General features: G+C 45.3%; 1 protein-coding gene across 1 annotated transcript in view; it reads right to left on the minus strand.

The window, feature by feature from the left end:
* The window catches only part of WDFY4 (WDFY family member 4), a 255,320-nt gene that overhangs the window by 182,699 nt on the left and 54,127 nt on the right, over window positions 1–18,494 (minus strand). The window contains 4 exon segments of the mRNA XM_030569859.1: window positions 3,700–3,793; window positions 10,352–10,965; window positions 13,990–14,180; window positions 17,705–17,809. Of these exon segments, the coding sequence (XP_030425719.1) occupies window positions 3,700–3,793; window positions 10,352–10,965; window positions 13,990–14,180; window positions 17,705–17,809 (1,004 nt within the window).

An 18,494-nucleotide genomic window follows, 5' to 3' on the forward strand; every position in this document is an offset into this window, starting at 1 on the left:
TTCAGGAAAGCCAGCAGACATACACTGGATAATTTGCTCATTCGGTCAGGGTGCACGTGGGGAGAGCCCGAGAAAGGAAATTTCACCTGAGCAGATTCCTAGTTGTGATCAAGCTAATGGAGTGTCAATTTCCTGTTAATTGCTACACCAGTCTGTAACTGCTAGGAAGAGTCCAGGCCTTGATCCTGATCTTATGTATACCATAATTGTCCTGGTATCACCCCACTGACTTAAGCGATTGACATCACTGTAACCGAGAGCAGAATTGAGCTCCAGGACTGTAAACAGAAAAATGCATCATGTGTTGCTGGAGATACCAGGGAAAGTGCTGATCCCAAGTGTTGGCCCAAACAACAGCTGCTGTGTGGTACATGCATGAGATGCACTGCAGGAAGGATGAGGTGTGGGAAGCCCATTCCCTCTCATGTGGGCTCTTGGGTCCTAGGAGCATGATGCGGAGTGGGGAGTACCTACCCAGATGGGGCATATCTGGATTGAGAAAAGCACCTCCCTGGTTTCTGCTATGTGCTAGCCAATGAGTGAGAGAATTTTAGCCCCATCCATAGAGCAGAGCTCACAGCGGTCACTAGTGAGCATACTGCCCCCAGAGCACTATGTCCTCCACTGGCCTTGCAGACAGTAGCAAGTGAGAGGCTGCAGAAGTGAAGCGGTCAGTCCATGTGCACTTGGCTGGAATGCCAAGTTGCAGCACCTCTGTAAATACGTGCTGTACAAAGGAGTCCGTGTCATTTACATGGAACAGACATGCCTCCTGGGGCACGCACAGGAGTGCCACTCTGTTTTCCTTTTTCCAGCACAATCCCCCCTAGGGAGCCTGCAAAGAGATCCCCGTACCATAGGCCCTTACTCTCTCTCTCTCACACACACCCTGAACCCGTGAAATCAATGGCAGGAGCAGTTGTTCATATATGCAGCTCACTTTGCTAGATCAGGCCCTTAATTCCACCCTTTATATGTTCTTAACTGAATCCATTCACATGCTTTTAAAGCAGCAGCATCGACACCCGTCAAGATAGATGCTTCTTAGCAATTAATGACCAACTGAGCAAGGACCTGAGATCTCAACTCCCTCCAACTAATAACAATTGCTATTATTATGTATTATATGTATTATGGTAGCACAGTGGAGCCCTGACCTGTAAGTGCCCACCCCTTTATATTAGGAACTAGTAGCTCAGAAGCATTCAGCACCCACAGTTGCAGCCAGACAGTTCAGAGAACTGAGCTCAGATAGTGCTGAGATCCTGAAAACCAGGCCCTGAGCTCTTTGGAAAATCCACCCCCAGGACTCAATCCAAGGCCACTACAGATCAGATGTACCTGGAGGAAATTGATTCGCCTCAAAGGGAGGAAGAACAGGAAGGTGACTGTGTGGTACTTTGCTAGTCCAACTTGGTAAAGGTGTTTGGAGAAGATAAGATCCAAGTCTGTTGCCCCAGACTCGGCTGAATCACACCCAGCCCTTTCCTGGGCCATGAAATGGTGCCCTTCCATTTTTCCCCCTCCCACGCCATGTGAGTCTGCATTCCCTGGCTCCTGGCAGGGTGGCAGCAAGAATCCCAGAATTCTACAGGAGAGGCAGATCTTGCTGTATTTCCCCTCAGCCTAACCCAGGAAGTGCTGGCAGTTTTGAGTATGGCCTTGTAACACAGCTGACCTCAGCTCCACAAAGAGGCAGGTACACATCCCAAACTTGAAAATTTATCCCAAAACCTTCTTGCCCATCTCTATCTGCCACCCTCTCCATTAAACTTCCACACTGCAATCACATCAGCCTTGTAAACAAAACAGTCAGATGTAGCCAGTAGTTGGATGGGTATTGCAGAAAAAGAGGAAAGATGGGCCAGTGGTGAGGGGACTACCGTTGGATACAGGAGACATGGGTTCTATTCATGCTCTGCCATAGATTTCAAGTGTGACCTATGACCTTGTCACTTATTTCTCATGACTCAGTTTCCCAATCTGTCAAATGGGGATAAGAGTACTTCCCTACCACACAGGGGGTGTGAGGGTGAATACATTAGCTACATTGAAGCTAAAGTAGTCCAGTCATGGGGGCTATAAAAGATAAAAAAGGGTTAAATCAAGAGGGGATGCTTTTGGATGAGATGTAACCCTGAAATACAATGCAACCTGGAAGTCCCTCCTGCTTTAACCAACCCCTGTCCCTTGCCCTCTTCTTTGAAATAAATGGCTTTGTTTGCACTGGCTAAAGAAAGAGCATGAATCCACACACTCTGGAACACACCAGGCTATTTACAATCCAAACTGGACAGGAGCCGGGTCTCTGATCATTGTTCATTTGATGGCAGTTAGAGACTCACTCATCTGAAAAGCAGAGTTGTTAGCCCCAGGTGTCCTGGACAAAGTGGGCACCTTCTTCCAACTCTACCTCAACGCCCCCCCTGCATTTACCAACGGATTTGATGTTCTTCCTGTAGTAAAAACTGTTCTGTAAGCTGCTGTGCCTCTGTTAAACAGCAGCCATATGCAGACATATCCCTCTCTATCTCCATTCTTGCTCTGGGAGGGAAATAAATTGTTGCTGACCAGAGGGTGCAGCTTATTCCCCCATCCCCTTGCACCTGATCAGATACTCTGGTCAGCTAGTAGAGGGAACGGAACCAAGGCTCCACCCAGCCACCCTCTTATTTGCTGTGGGGAGTATCCAGAGAGCAGCAGGGACGGTGTTCTGCACCAGATCAAAACCCAGTGGCACAGTTTAGCCCTGGGGTCGGCAGCCTTTCAGAAGTGGTGTGCCAACTCTTCATTTATTCACTCTAATTTAAAGTTTCAAGTACCAGTAACACATTTTAACATTTTTAGAAGGTCTCTTTCTAATATAACTAAACTATTGTCATATGTAAGGTAAATAAGGCTTTTTAAATGTTTAAGAAGCTTCATTTAAAATTAAATTAAAATGCAGAGCTCCCTGGACTGGTGGCAGGACCAGGGCAGCGTGAGTGCCATTGAAAATCAGCTCACGTGCCGCCTTTGGCACACGTGCCACAGGTTGCCTACCCCTGGTCTAGCAGATGTGAGAGATCCTTTAATGTGAATGGTGCAATATAAATGCAAGTTTTATCAACCCACATGGCACTGCCAGGGCCGGCACTTCCATTAGGTGACCTTAGGCGGTTGCCTAGGGCGCCAGGATTCGGGGGGTGGCATTTTGTGCTCGCTCCCCATGGGAGCCTCCAGTTCCACTCCTGCAGCCCCACCGAAGAAGGACCTTCTGCCGACGTGCCACAGAAAACAGCGGCAGGCAATTGAGCAGCTCAATGACTGCCACTGTCGCCTGCAACATTTCGGCGGAGGGTCCTTCTTCGGCGGCACGATGGGAGCAGAACCGGAAGCTCCCGTGTGCCCCGTGGGGGGCGCACAAAATGCCGCCCCCCGAATTCTGCCGATGGCGCCAGAAACCCTGGCGTCGCTCCTGCGCACCGCTTTCCCAAATGTAAAGCTCCATTAATCCTAGTTCTATGATCACCCTGGAAAAAGAGTTCTTCTGTTCTTCTTGCCCCGATGAGCATGATGAACGATGGGCTATTTCTCTGCTAGTTATCTGGACTGATTTCAGTGATGCTTGTGTACAGGAGCGAATGGTACTTACAGCATGGGCCAGGTCAAAGGGGTGAAGGAAAGACGGCTCAAAGCACCATCTAGACGGAGATTTACCTCAGGGTGTTCCTCCTTGTAGAGCTTTGGAAGCAGCCTCACCATGACACAGACAGCACCTGGATGTATAATGGCACAGTTTCCCCCTTCCAACCTGCAGGAAATAGATGCGAAGAATCTGTAACAGCATTGCTGACATTATCACACAAGGTGAGCCAGTTCCCCAGTGGACAACTGCATTGTTTATTGCTTACATTGACCAGGTTCAGTGCTAAAAAGTAAACCAATGGCCCAGCAACCTGGGACGGCCAGAAACAGAACTACCACCAAGATGCACCCTGCTAGAAACACCGAAAGGTACAACCAAAGCTCAAATCTGACCTCATGGATCATGACCCTAAAGACACCCAGGTGTGCAAAGCCATTTTTCAAATGACTCTGACTTGAAGAATTTGCTCCATAAAGAGTAAACTACAAAAAGTCTCTGATGCCACCAGAGGCAGTGCCACATTCTCTTGAGATCCAAGGTCACAACCTAGGATCCAACACTGAGCAAGATCTCTAGGATTCCCCAAACCAAGAGCAGCAAGTGAGGAAGGTACAGAGTGTGAATAAAATCAGAACGCCTTCCTGCACAACTAAACCCTTCCCCAAACATCAAACCAACTCAGAACCTGCCTAGAAGGGGAGAAAGAGTTTGTGGTTATTTACTTTTCCCCACCATTTTTCATTTTTGCCACATACCTCTGCCCATTCAGGGAGAGGAAAATGAAGCATCAAAATTCACAGGGAAGTCTGCTCACGCCACGTTACTGGCTAGAAGAAGGACATGCCGGTAACATGATGAGAGAGCTGCTTTTTCATGAGATTTCTAGCTCAGGCTTTGCAGGCTCAGGATGTTTGGAGAAACACACAAATTTCTAGCTGAACCAAAGCTCCAGCCAGTTGAAAGATGTGGGCTGTATGGTATTATCAGATACACTGTCCTTTCCAATAGATCCTGGTGAGTGAAACTCAGATAATGTCTGACAGCACTAAATGGATGTGAAAAATAAAACAGCAAGCACTATCACACAGTGTAAAACAGGAAGAATACATAACAGGATAGGAATAAAAAAGGCCTTTATATGAAACTAAAAGAGAATAATGTCTGTAACAAACACCTGTTTGTCATTTCCAGGAGCCAATACTAACAGACCAGTGCAAAGTGACTAACGTGGGACGTTTCTAGCCTCCATGGTTGTAGAGAAAAGCTGGAAAACCAGCCTCTGTTAGGCTCAAACACTAGGAGGTAAATAAAAAGAGGTAAATTCATGATTTTTAAAAATGTTAAGCCTCTCTCTTGATTTTTAGAGGCTGACTTATAATTCCTGAATGATTTGGGTTGACAGTGCTGTCCAAGTGCCTAGCCAGTGCCATAATTATGAATAGGCTAGAACACAAAGAAGAACCAGCTTGAATCTCTGCTTGTCCCTGAACTGCACCTTCAAGGACTGCATAGAACCCCCTATTCCCATGATCTCCAATGGGTCCCGCCCCCTTCCTTCCCCACAATCATCCAAGAGACCTGTTGTGATTATTGGATTTACAAAGTTACCCTAAGATCAGCTGTAAAAAATACATGAACGTTCATAAGATGTTACAATAACCATGAAAAATAGGTCAAGTTATTTTCAGTAAATGACTATTGTAATAGGTGCAACAAAACCAGATGGAGAAACTCTACAAGTCCAATGAAAATGGCTAATGATATAAGTCAAAGCACTGTGGTGAGATCATCTCTGGTAAAAAAAAAAAAAAAAATTGGGAACAAAGTTACTGTGCCAAGCTGGGCCTTAAAGAAATGGGTTTAATTGGTGGACAAAATAATGAGGATAAAATATTCCACCCCTTTTACTCCTTTGTGGGGTTCTTAAGACGAGACTTTGAGGGGTAAAAAAAAGAATTCATTTCCTCTCCCCCTGCTCATCCCCCAACCTGCCAGCCCTGCAACTCATCTTGACCCATCTAAGGGACCTTCTTCCTGACAGGAAGCCGGCTGGCCTTGCTCTTGCTTAATTAACTTTGTTTTCACCGGTGAGTGCTGAAAGTCATCACATTAGGACATCTGCTCAGCCCATCAGTGGGGAGATCAAACTACCAGCACCACAAAGGCTCCTGAGACCAATGTTCTCTCTAATTTTTGACAAGCTGTGTGTGCAAAAAATTTCTGTGCAAATTTTTATGCTTCTGTGCAAATTTGTGTGTTTCACCGTGTGCACAGTATTTAGGATCTGTGTGCATGTGCACATGCGCACAGCTTAGAGGGAACAGTGCCTGAGATCCTATATTATATTCCCTTCCCTTGTTGTGTGACTTTCTCACTCTGCCATTTCTTTCCTCCTATCCTCTCTCACTCTTGGCTTTTCATCGAATCCTGAAGTCAACTATTTTGTGTTCATCCAAACCTGCCTCGTCTAAGGAGAAAGAATCCAACCAGACCACAACCCTGATCAGACCATAACTAACCAGGGGTCAAAAATGCAGGCGTCATGGTCAACTTGCCAGCCAAAGCATCCACTCGTAACTAACCAGCGGTCCAGAGTTCCAAAAACATCAACACAAGCCGTATTTCTCCCATCTCTTCTATCCTGTCTCTCCTTCTCCTTGGGTTTGTCTGCTTGTTAACAGCAGGATAAGTGAATGCCCTCTACACACCAGAGTGGAATAAAATTAACCCTTTGCTTTTCATCAAGGGAAAGTTGTTCTGAAAATAAAAGACTCTGATATTCTGACTCCAAAAGGAAACAGATTTTGAGAAGGTCTGACCACGTTTGTTTTGCGCAATCACTCAAAGTTTCAATAGAAATACTAGTTTTAACTTCATGTGTTAAATCAATATAGTTTCAATCTGAATGAAAGCTTTTTGAGTGTTTGCCACGTAAACAAGGAAAACCAAGCACTCTGTTTAAAAACAACCCTGAACTGTAGGGTTGCCCTGGAGTCTCCAGGAATTAATGATTAATCTTTAAAGATTATGTCATGGGATAAAACCGCCAGGAATGCTTCCACCAAAACTTCACAACCCTACCAGCCCGTCACTGTTTAACGTTGGACAGTGAAAGGGTTTATAAACACCTTTAACTCTTTAGGCCTTTCAGAGCAATTTCAGTACAACACTTACCTACCTCCCCCATGATCTTCCAATAGGCCCCAGACCATCTCTTCTCTCCCCAATGATCTTCCAAAAGGCCCCATCTTCTTGCCTGTCATACTCCAATAGGCCACAGCTCCCTCTCCACTATTATCCTGGGAAAGGCCCTGTCTTCCTCTCCCCACTGCATGGCCCTGACAGAGGCCATCAGGTGCCATCACATTGTTGATCCCAAATCCAGTCAGGAGGCACCGCTATTTAAAACTAAGACAGAGGGGGCGCTGGGGACAAAGTGAACTGCCCCATTGAAGCTGAAGAGACATTAAGCACAGTGAGCCTATGGAAAGGCAGTTTCTGCCACCATTCTGCAGCAGGGGGCAATCTGGTTCCGAGAGATCAGCCTGCACTAAAACAGCTTGCAGCAAAATATTCTCTCTAATCAAAGGAACGCAAGAGGGAGGGCGCCCGTCTGTCATACAAATTGCTTTAGGCATTTGCATTGGAGTGAGAAACCCCCCTCATCTTCTCACAGGCCATAGCCTGTGGATGGAACTGTGGAGTGGTTTCAAAGGAGTTTGTCCTCACTCAAAGAGGCTGCACTTCAGATGAGACTGAAGAGCCCAATCCTGCATGGCCCTGTACTCTGTATAATCATTTACAGTAGGGCAAAGCGGGCATGCAGCAGGGATGGCTCTAGCTTTTTTGAAGCCCCAAGCACGGCAGGCAGGCTGCCTTCGGCGGCATGCCTGCGGGAGGTCCACCGGTCCTGCAGCTTCGGAGTACCCACCGCCGAATTGCCGCCGAATCCGCGGGACTGGCAGACCTCCTACAGGTGCGCCGCCAAAGGCAGCCTGACTGCCGCCCTCGCAGGGACCGGCAGGGCGCCCCCCGTGGCTTGCAGTCCCTGGAATGCGCTTGGAGCGCTAGTGCCTGGAGCCACCGACATGGAATACTACCAGTGGGATTTCACACCCACTGAGCACACAAGGAAGTGACTGCACAAGTCACCAGGCCCTTGGACTTCATCCCCGCCTTTCCCCAGACACCTACTTTTCACTAACTTTTCAGTACTCATCTGCAGGTTGGGGCCTCACAGGTAATGCATGGTTGTTACACATTGGTTCCCACTATACAGGGCCAGTTTCAGGCACCAGTTAAGGAAGCAGGTGCCTGGGGCAGCCAATAGAAAGGGGCGGCACTCCGTCCGTTATTGGGGCGGCCCAGCCCGGTTTGCGGCAGCAATTCGGTGGCAGGTCCTTCACTCCCTCTCTTCTTCTTTGGCTGCAGCTCAATCGGGTTTTTCTTTTTTCTCTCGGTGTGGCAAAAAAGCTGGAGCCGGCCCTGCCACTATAGACCTGCCTGGCTCAGTAGAGCACCGGGGGCTGCAGCCTCTCACAGGGGAAAGTGTGAAGAGGGAGAAGCAGCTAAGGGGAAGCTGCAGGTTATCAGGAAAGCCAACCGTGTGCACTGGATTTCCCATGCCTACTTGCAGAGCATTCAATGCTGATGCCTAGGCAGTGGCAGTGAAAGCTTCCCCACCCTCTTTGCAAGCCTCCCGGCTGCTGAGCTCAGCTCCCTCCTCTGCTGATGCCTCTGGTTAACATGGCTCCGCTCATGTCTCCAGGCACCATCTCCTCAGGGCACAAGGGAGCTCAAAAAGTTGAGGCACCCAAAACCAGAGGCCACTTGTATCTGACTGATCCAACCAGAGTCCCATAATACAAACCCACAGCTCCTGACTTAGTCCCTGGAAGGCAGTACTAGAGAGGGGTCGAAGTAGGGCTTTGCCCCTGGGCACCTCTCAGGCCTAGTATCCTGGAGTAAGCAGGTCCTTCACTCTCATAAGGGAACCTAACTACAGGCTGCTGGGTCTCATTGGGAAAAATATGTCATCTGTGATATCAGGGCGGGGGACTGTCCATTGTCCTGCTGTCATCCAGCCAGAGCTGTTTCCTCATGCCTCCTGGTTGCCAGTCACTCATCCTGTCCCCTGCTGCTGCCAGTCCCTGCTTGGTTCTCTGCTTCTCACCCAGCCTCTGCCCCAGCTCAGCCCGCTGCCCAGCCTGAGTGAGCCCCCTGCCTGCTGACCCAGGTCCCTCCAAGTTTCTCCTGGGCCAAGAGAAGAACACTAGTGAATGTGCCACTCAGCATATTCACCATAGCATTTCATCTGAACTAGCTAGCCCATCCCCAGTTGGAATCCCACATTCAGTACAAACCAGGGCGTTCAGTAAGCATCTCTTGTGACCTGCTTTGAAGCCATTCTGATAGCTGGCCAAGGAAAACTACAAAGACTTTTCACACAGCTTCAGATAATGCACAGATGAATCGCAGAGGGCCAAATGCTGAAGTGCTAACCCAGTCTGCATTTAGCATTTACTCGACCAAGATTCCTATTAACTTCAACAAGCGTTTCCTATGAGTCAGGATGTCAAGGTTTGGCCTTCAAATGCGACTTAGTCGTTTTCCTTCTTTAAAGATAGCTGGAGATGCCTCCATGGTGACATGGCCAGATCTGTAATCTCTGCCGCTTGGATTCTAGCTCCAACCAGAAATACAGTGAATTGTATGTAAGAGCACAGGGAGATCTGAGCTGCAGCCAGGGACACAGGAAACTGACGGAGATTTCCCCTGTCTCTTAAGGGAAGAAATGTAAACGTTGAGGGAAGGCACAACTTAATAAAAGATATCCAGAAACAGAACTGCCCTTCCAAGTGCTGCGGAAATCTCCCAGCCTTCCCTGAATGTCTTCCCTGACCTTCTTGCCTTGATATAGATAAAATGAGGCAGACAGTATGGCTTCTTCCTTCTTCATTTTTCCAGTACAGGGCATTTGAAATATAGTGATTTAGGCCTATTTACATTGCACCCAGTGACTGGAGACAATCTTCCATCCCATTGCAGGAGTCAATATTGATTTGGGTGGTTTGGAGCAGAGGCTAAAAAATAGTTTTCAAATTCCAGTGACCTACAGCCTCTCTCTGGTACTTGATCAAAGAGACAGGATCACTCTGAAAGCTCACCCAGTATATAATCCAGAGCCCAGGGATGACAAAAAGCTCTCATAGCCCCTTGTCCCACTGAACCAAACAATTGTGTGCAGTTCTGTAGCCCTGTTGGTCCCAGGATATTACAGAGGCAAGGTGGGTGAAGACATATCTTTTATTGGACCAACCTCTGTTGGCAAAAGAGACAAGCTTGTCCCTACTTTGTCCCTCTGAAGTCAAACACTGACATTTATGCTGCAACGTTTGCAGTCATTCACCTTTTATAAAGTGGCATTGTCTGCCTGCTAGAGCACAGGCCTGGGAGTGTGGACTCCTCAGCTTGATTCCTGACCCTCTCCCTGACTCTCTGTGTGACCTGGGGCAAGTCACACCACCTCTGGGCCTTGGCTGATGACCACTCTCCCTGTAAAATGCAAATAATACTATCAGCCTGCAGTTCAGGGGGCTTTGTCCAGCTTATTTCACTCCTACATGTAAAATACTGTGGGCTCCTCAGTGACACCAGAAAACACCCAGGTATTACTGCTCTTGAATGCTGGGGTCTTTCTATAATAAAGAATCAAATACCTACCTGTCTTCAGGGTCTGCCCATGCCCGGTAGTCAGAGGCAGGTAATTTATTCTCCTGTGGTTTGAAGCTTGTACCATGCCCCTCCTGTTGATCTAGTTGTCCCTTCTGAACATCCCATGGTTGTTCTTCTGCAGCAGGCTTTATCTCCAGGAAGCAGCTGTCCAGATGAAGGGTCCCTTTGATCATATGGTCAAGGAAACTCAGAATCCGTATGCAGCTCTTGAGCCATGCTGGGAAAGGTTCTGATGAGTACAAGGCTGCGTTCAAGAACTCTGCAAACGTCCTTCCTTTCTCAAGCTGCACAGGGACTTGCTGGCTCCCCTGTGTCCAGAAGCAGCCGAGTGAGCCGAGATCCTCCGCCAGCTTCTCAAAGAGGCCATTCCTTTGGAAGAAGTCACTGTTGATGGGGTCCAGGTGCAGAGCAGCTGCTATCCCCTCAAGTGTGTACAAAACAAGCTCCAGGATGGGGCTATGCCCCGTAGCTGCCCATGCCCCTGACGGCGGGTCCTGTAACGCACCTTCCATGTCGGAGAGAAGGGACAGGAGTCCATTGAATCCGCTGCATGTTCTGAAAGCCAAATGGCACTTGGGGTTCTCCAGGATCCTCAGGAGAGACTGCGGCATTAGAGAGAAGGGAGACAAAGCAAACGTTTAACCTCACATCACATAAGGTACCAAGTTGGACTAGACAATGCTCTCAGAATTTTGATTTCACTGACATTTCAATTGTTGATCAAAAATGCAGGGGAGAGGAGGAATGACATTTTTGCAAACCTTTCTTGCCTGTTTTTCAACCACCTCAAACATAAGAGAATTTAACATGTTTTCCGAAGCCATCTCTGCAGGCAGCCCTGAGGCTCGGGAATGAGGCTTACAAGGCTCCAAGCCAGCAGGCAAAGTTCCAGTCCTAAACACTGCCGGTTGCTAGCCTGTTTGGCCAAAGTAGAGACCAGGAGTAGCCAACTTCCAGGGGAAGGGAGGCTCCATGCTGCTCTTACAGGGAACTCTAGGTCAACAGCACTAGAAGAGATGCCCCCATGGCTTGCCCCTGCAGCCAGAGTATATCTGCTTTACTGATGGGGGCAGCTGCACCTATCTCCTCCTGACTCATAAAGACTCCCTGATGAGGTGGGGTGGGTTGCCCCAGAGCAGTGGGGCTTGGAGTGAATACCCAACAGAGATGCATGAGGCATTTCACCCGTCTCTGAGCTGTCACTTCAGATTGTCTGCAGATGCAGGCAGAGCTCACCGCAGCCGAGACATTGCTCAAGGTTGTGAGCTTTTCTTCACAACCAGGAGGGCTAGAAACCTACTTTTGTCTAAAAGTGAGAGCTGAGATTTCAGCGTAATCTCCTCACTCAAGGAGACAGGGCTACAGATGTGGGCCCACAGTGCCTAAGCCTTAAACCAGCCGGAAGCATTCCACATACCTTAGAGCAGAGATTATTTTAAAATAGTTTAAGCAAAACTCCTGGAGGCAGATGGGACTTTTCCAATAGCGTCTACCAATGGCTACAATCAACGTATTGAAAAATATTCCACATTCAACTGGCACAGATAGCGTGACCATACAGAGCCATAATGGCCCATCAGGTGTTAACCAGAACCCAATCTGCTCAAAACCAGCAACATAACATGGTCCAAAAGATACTGCAGAGAGTAGGTTCTCCTAGCGCTAAACTAGCAATAACAGTTTCCAGTCTCCCAGGGACAAACATAGTTAATGCTTATACAGCATTTTGGAGACAAAAAGCGCTGAGAGTCTGATCCAAAGGCCACGCATGTCAGTAGGAGTCTTTCAAGTGATTTCAGTGGACTCTGTATCAGGCTATAAATGAGTGCTATGTATCACTGTATGTATTTAAAACCTAACCCATTCCACTGTAAGTCAGAGATACTTTGGACCTGATTCGGGCCTCACTTACACTGCAATAATCTGAGTGTAAAAATCAGTGAGAAAAGAATGAGGCCCAGTATATTTGCATCTAACCCATCCCTAATTTTTCCTCCTTGTGCAATTTATTAAATGCAGAAGCCACAAGAGGTAAACAGGGGTAACACACTTGGGATTTGGGTTTGTCTCTTGCTACTCTGAAAAACACTAAACCTTATGTTGGCTGAGAGTCATACAGAAAAGCCTCTCAAATCAAATGAAAGGCTTAATTCCAAATCCACTGAAGAAAAGCATTTCTATCATAAATATCTCTCTATAACAGGAACTAGTACTATGAGAAAGGGCTTGCCAGAACTGTAGGAAGGGGGACTTTATTACTGTCATTCAATTTCGCATGATAATGTATCAAACCAAGCAGAGACTCCTGAACAGGGAGTAAATTTAATAAGTTGGAGTTGAAGTTATCAGGATGGCTTTGACACATTTCAGGAAAGGTCAGCAATAACAACATTTTCTCCGGCTCTAACTCGGTTACAATTTAATCGCCTATGAGTTAGTATTCCTCTGTCTTGAATCTATACAACTGGATGCCTGCTGGAAACCCCTAACTCAGTTATAGCTAACAGAATTTATTTCACATTCCATTATTTGTTATTCCTCATAATTGTCCACATGCCACTCTGGAATACGGGAGAGCTAATCACATTTGGGCTCGCAGTTTAACAGCTAAATATATATTAGCAAATCAATCTGAATTTGTGCATAACACAATCACAGTCCCAAAGGGCACAAATAATAAATTCATTTGCTTACATTATGTTTTAACATGGTTATCATTTGTCAGAATTAGACATCAAAGCTGCATTTGTTCTCATATCAGTTTGGGAGCTGCACTTAACTTCTCCACAAACTACAACAAAAGTTTGTTTGCTCAGGTCAGAGCAACGGGCTTTGTTCCCTGGTTTGTCAGATTGTTTTAGTGAGCACAGTTACTGTACCACAAAGACTAGCTGTTGCATTAGCAGCTAAGAGGGGACTTCAAATAAGGCCAGCTAATGAATGTGGAATGCAATCCCAGATTAATGCTCACAATGCTGCTGCTTTCTAGTTTGCTAACCAAGGGCCTAATCCAGAGTAAAATCATTGCGATTCTTTCCATTTACTTTAATGGATTTTTGATCAGGCTGCTAGGAATACATTAGAGAATATGAGTAAATTTCTTTCCATCCCCTTTATCACCTTCTCTCCAACTGAAACCAGATCCTTTTCTGATTTACCCTGTTATATGTGAGTGATGACCCCATTGAGATCAATGGAGTTACACCTCTGCAAATGAAACCTGAATCAAGCCATTTGTTTCATCCCCACACCCAACTCAGCTGCTACCTTTACCCTCTTCTACTTCCTCTCACTTCCTCTTTGTAAGTCTCAGCTTCCTCTCCCATGTCTCTCTTTTCTCCTTCTGCTGTAGCTGTACTCAACAATATGTAAACTGCAATTCTGTAGCCATTATTTCTCTATTATACATCTATTTTAACTATCTAAAGCATTTTTCAAGACATTAGGGAGTATCTGTTCACACACCTATGATTAAAACACTCAGTGACTAGCACCCAAACAACCTTAACTCTGCCCCTGCATTTGATTTCACTTTCCTGCTGGTAATTAGGCTGGGAGCCACCAGCCATCTAAACCAGGCATATTCAGAGCAGATGACGAAGCAAATGGGAAGCAATGTTAATCACCTTCAGCAGGTCCAGTTTCAGGTACAGCTCCCCTTGAGTGGAAGAGCAGAGGGCCCCAATAATTATGCTCATGTACTCTTCGGTGTTGATGACTGACAGCTGCTCCAAGATACAGAGGGTATCACTTCGGTAGCAGTCATCGTCCAGAAATATCTTGATGTATGGTACCATCCCATAATCTTTTATAACAACTGGGAATCAATCAGATGCCATTTGTTAGTTCAGTTGGTGCCCATATAACTGAGCATGGTTTATGTCCAATCACAATATGGGTTTGAACACAGAGGCAAATTTTCCATGTCAACTGTGCACTATCACAAGGCTCCAATTGCACACACCTAGTGTATGTGTGTGCAAATGTCCAGTTTGTGTGCACAGATCTGTTACTAGTGCCAGCACATAACCGGTCTAGTGTCTAAGTGGATATGTAGATACCTGGAAACAGGTACCATCTAAGAAAATCCAGTAGAATGGACGGCTGTGTTATTTTCCCCGGTCTACAACTAAGTCATTGTATAAATCATCCCAAGTTTCACTACAGAGTAGGTAACTAAGGACAAATTAGGGATTATTGGGGGAGAAACTCACTCATACAAAATATGTATGTTTTTAAAATATTTCCTTCTTGGCATCTAGTGAATAGACCACTAGACTAGGACTCAGGAGACCTGGGTTCTATTCCTGACTCAGCTGCTCAGTGACTTTAGGCAAGTCACTTCATCTCTCTGTGCCTCAGTTTCTCCTCCCATCCTTTGACCGTCTTGCCTATTTAGACCAAGATCTTACAGGCAGGACCTATTGCTCAGTGTTTGTACAGTACCTAGCATAATGGGGCCCAGATCTCAGCTGGGGCATGCAGCTAGGGTGACCAGATGTCCCAATTTTATAGGGACAGTCCCGATTTTTTGGTCTTTTTCTTATATAGGCTCCTATTACCTCCCACCCCATCCCGATTTTTCACACTTGCTGTCTGGTCACCCTAATGCAAGCACTACTGTAATACAATTAAACATGTTGTAACAATGTCTGAACTATTAAGAGAAACTCAAAAGGAAACGAACCTTTAAAATGAAGAGGAAGTTTTCCTCTTGGCCTAGTGGATTATGGGGGTTTTCACGCTGCTGCTCTGAAGTATGTAATAACGTAATGAAATTTAACATCCATAGGAGGGAGGATACCAAAGAAGCCTCCACCACAGTAGCATTTAAGTTCAAAAAGGGGAACTACACAAAAATGAGGAAGCTAGTTAAAGGAAAATTAAAAGGAACAGTCACAAGAATGAAATGCTGGCAAGCTGCATGGAAACTTTTTAAAAACACCATCATAGAGGTTCAAATTAAATGTATATCCCAAATTAAAAAAAATTGCAAGAGGATAAAAAAAATGCCACTATGGCTAAACAACAGAATAAAAGTAGTAGTTAGAGGCAAAAAGGCATCCTTTAAAAACTGGAAGTCAAATCCTACTGAGGATAACAAAGAAGCCTAAACTTTGGGAAGTCAAGTGTGAAAGTATAATCAGAAAGGCCAAAAAAGAATTTGAAAAGCAACTAGCAAAAGACACAAAAACTAAACAGAAAAAAAAAATTACATACATGGGAATCAGGAAGCCTGCCAAACAATCAGCGGGGCCACTGGAGGCTCGAGGTGCTAAAGGAGCATTCAAGGGACAAGGCCATTGTGGAGAAGCTAAATGAATTGTTTGCAACCATCTTCACTGCAGAGGAGTGAGGGAGGTTCCTATACCTGAGCCATTCCCTTTAGGAGACATATCTGAGGAACTGTCCCAGATTGAGGTGTCAGAAGAGGAGATTTTGGAACAAATTGATATACTAAACAGTAGTGAGTCACCACGACCAGATGATATTCATCCAAGAGTTCTGAAGGACCTCAAATGTGAAATTACAGAACTACTAACTGGTGTATAACACAGCACTTAAATCAGTGTCTGTACCAGATGACTGGAGGATAACTATTGTAATGTGGATTTTTTAAAAAAAGGCTCCAGATGCGATTCTGGAAATTAGAGGCCAGTTAGACTAATTTCAATACCAGACAAATTGGTTGAAATTATAGTAAAGAACAGATTTATCAGATGCATAGATGAACTCAATTTCTTGAGGAAGAGTCAATACAACTTTTGTAAGGAAAATCATGACTCACCAATCTATTAGAATCCTTTGTAAGGGTAAGAAATATTGGACAAGGGTGAACCAGTGGACATAGTGTACTTGGACTTTCAGAAAGCCTTTGACAAGGTCCCTCACCAAAGACTCTTAAGCCAAGTAAGCAGTCATGAGATCAGAGGGAAGGTCCTCTCATAAATCAGTAACTGGTCAAAAGACAAAAAATAAAGGGCAGGAATAAATGGACAGTTTTCACAGTGCAGACATAGATACAAGTGTCTCCCAAGAATATGTACTGGAACCAGTGCTATTCAATATATTCATAAATGATCTGGAAAAATGGCTAAACAGTGAGGTGGCAAAGTTTGCAGACGATACCAAATTACTCAAGATAATTAAGTCCAAAGCAGACTGTGAAGAGTTATAAAGTGGTCTCACAAAACTGGATAACTAGGCAACAAAATAGCAAATGAAATTCAATGTTGATAAATTCCAAGTAGTATACATTGGAAAACATAATCCCAATTATATACACAAAATGATGAGTGGTAAAAGCTGATTTAGAATTTAAGAAAGATCTTCAAGTCATTGTGGATAGTTCTCTGAAAACATCTGTTCAGCATGCAGTGGCAGTCAAAAAAACAGAATTTTAGGAACCATTAGGAAAGGGACGGATAGTAAGACAGTATCATAATGCCACTATATAAATCCATGGTGTACTCACATCTTGAACACTGAGCACAGTTCTAGTCTCACTATCTCAAAAAAGATACATTGGAATTGGAAAAAGTACAGGAAAGTGCAGCAAAAATGATTAGCAGTTTGAAACAGCTTCCATATGAGGAAAGATTAATAAGACTGGAACTTTTCAGTTTGGAAAAGAGACAGCTAAGAGGGGGGCATAATAGAGGTCTATAAAATCATGACTGGTATAGAGAAAGTGAATAAGGAAGTGTTATTTAATCCTTCATGTAACATAAGGACCAGGAGTCATCCAATGAAAATAATAGGCAGCAGGTTTAAAACAAACAAAAGGAAGTACTTCACACAATGCACAGTCAACCTCTGGGACTTGTTGTGAAGGCCAAAAGTATAATAAGATTTTTAAAAGAACTAGATAAGTTCATGGAGGATAGGTCCATTAATGGCTATTAGCCAAGATGGTCAGGGATGCTACCCCATGCTCTAGGTGTCCCTAAGTCTCTGACTGCTAGATGCTGGGACTGGAAAAGAGAGGATGGATCACTCAATAACTGCAGTGTTCTGTTAATTCTCTCTGAAGCATCTGACATTAGCCACTATCAAAAGGCACAATACTGGGCTAGATGGACCATTAGTCTGATCCAGTATGGCCGTTCTTATGTTCTTAAGCATTAGGTATTGGCCACAGCTGGAAGACAGGAGCCAGAGTAGATGGACCAATGGCCTGATGCAATATGGCCATTACTATATTCCTATCCAACATGATTTCTGAATAAAACATACGAACAGAAGAAGTGAGTCGGATGCTCATTATGCTGTACCCAGGACATCTGATACCAAGTACCACAGAGGCGATGTTGTGACAGTTGAAACATCATCTTCTCTTACCAGCGTTCCTCACAGATCCCAGGACAAGGGCAGCAACCATCTTCAGCATCACACAGGTTAGCTCTTTCTCAGTGCCTTGCTCCAGACAGGGTGCATGGGTCCCAGCTGCATATACAAAACAAAGAGAGTTCCCCCCAAATATCCCACAAGATACCTTGCTACTGGTAACTAGAATTCCTCTCTGCACAAGTGTTCAGCAAATACGACTCCCATGAATGCTGGCACAGTCTACATGAAACCTACAGCACCTGATAAAATACTGAGAGAGAGGAAGGATGGTCCAATAGTCAGGGTGCTAACCTGGAACTCTGGAGACCTGGGATCAATACCTTTGCTTTGCTACAGACTTCCTGTGTGACCTTGGCTAAGCCACTTAGTGTCTCTGCACCTCAGTTCCCCATCTGTATAATGGGAATAATGGCTCTGCTCTACTGAGATGCTGTGAGTATAATACAGTAAAGACTGTGAGGTGCCCAGACATTATGGTAAAGGGACCTATGATAGATATGTCCCTATTGTCTTGTCAGCTAGCAGAAGAATCAGAACCTCCTTCCATTCCCAGACAAGTCTCTTCATTAAGGCACAGTGCACATGTCAGTGACTTAAGGATGAAAATACATTAAAGGATATAGTAGTGATCAAAAAGCAAATTGTTACTACCAGGAAATTCAGAATTAAGGTGACACTTAAAAGGAGGCCAAACATTTTAAAGTCTGAAAACGCATCATTAAAGCACCCAAACAACCTTAACTCTGCCCCTGTAGTGAAGTCAGCTTCTAACCCTTCCTGT

Source organism: Gopherus evgoodei, chromosome 7 (assembly GCF_007399415.2).
Source record: "Gopherus evgoodei ecotype Sinaloan lineage chromosome 7, rGopEvg1_v1.p, whole genome shotgun sequence".
Lineage (NCBI taxonomy): Eukaryota > Metazoa > Chordata > Testudines > Testudinidae > Gopherus > Gopherus evgoodei.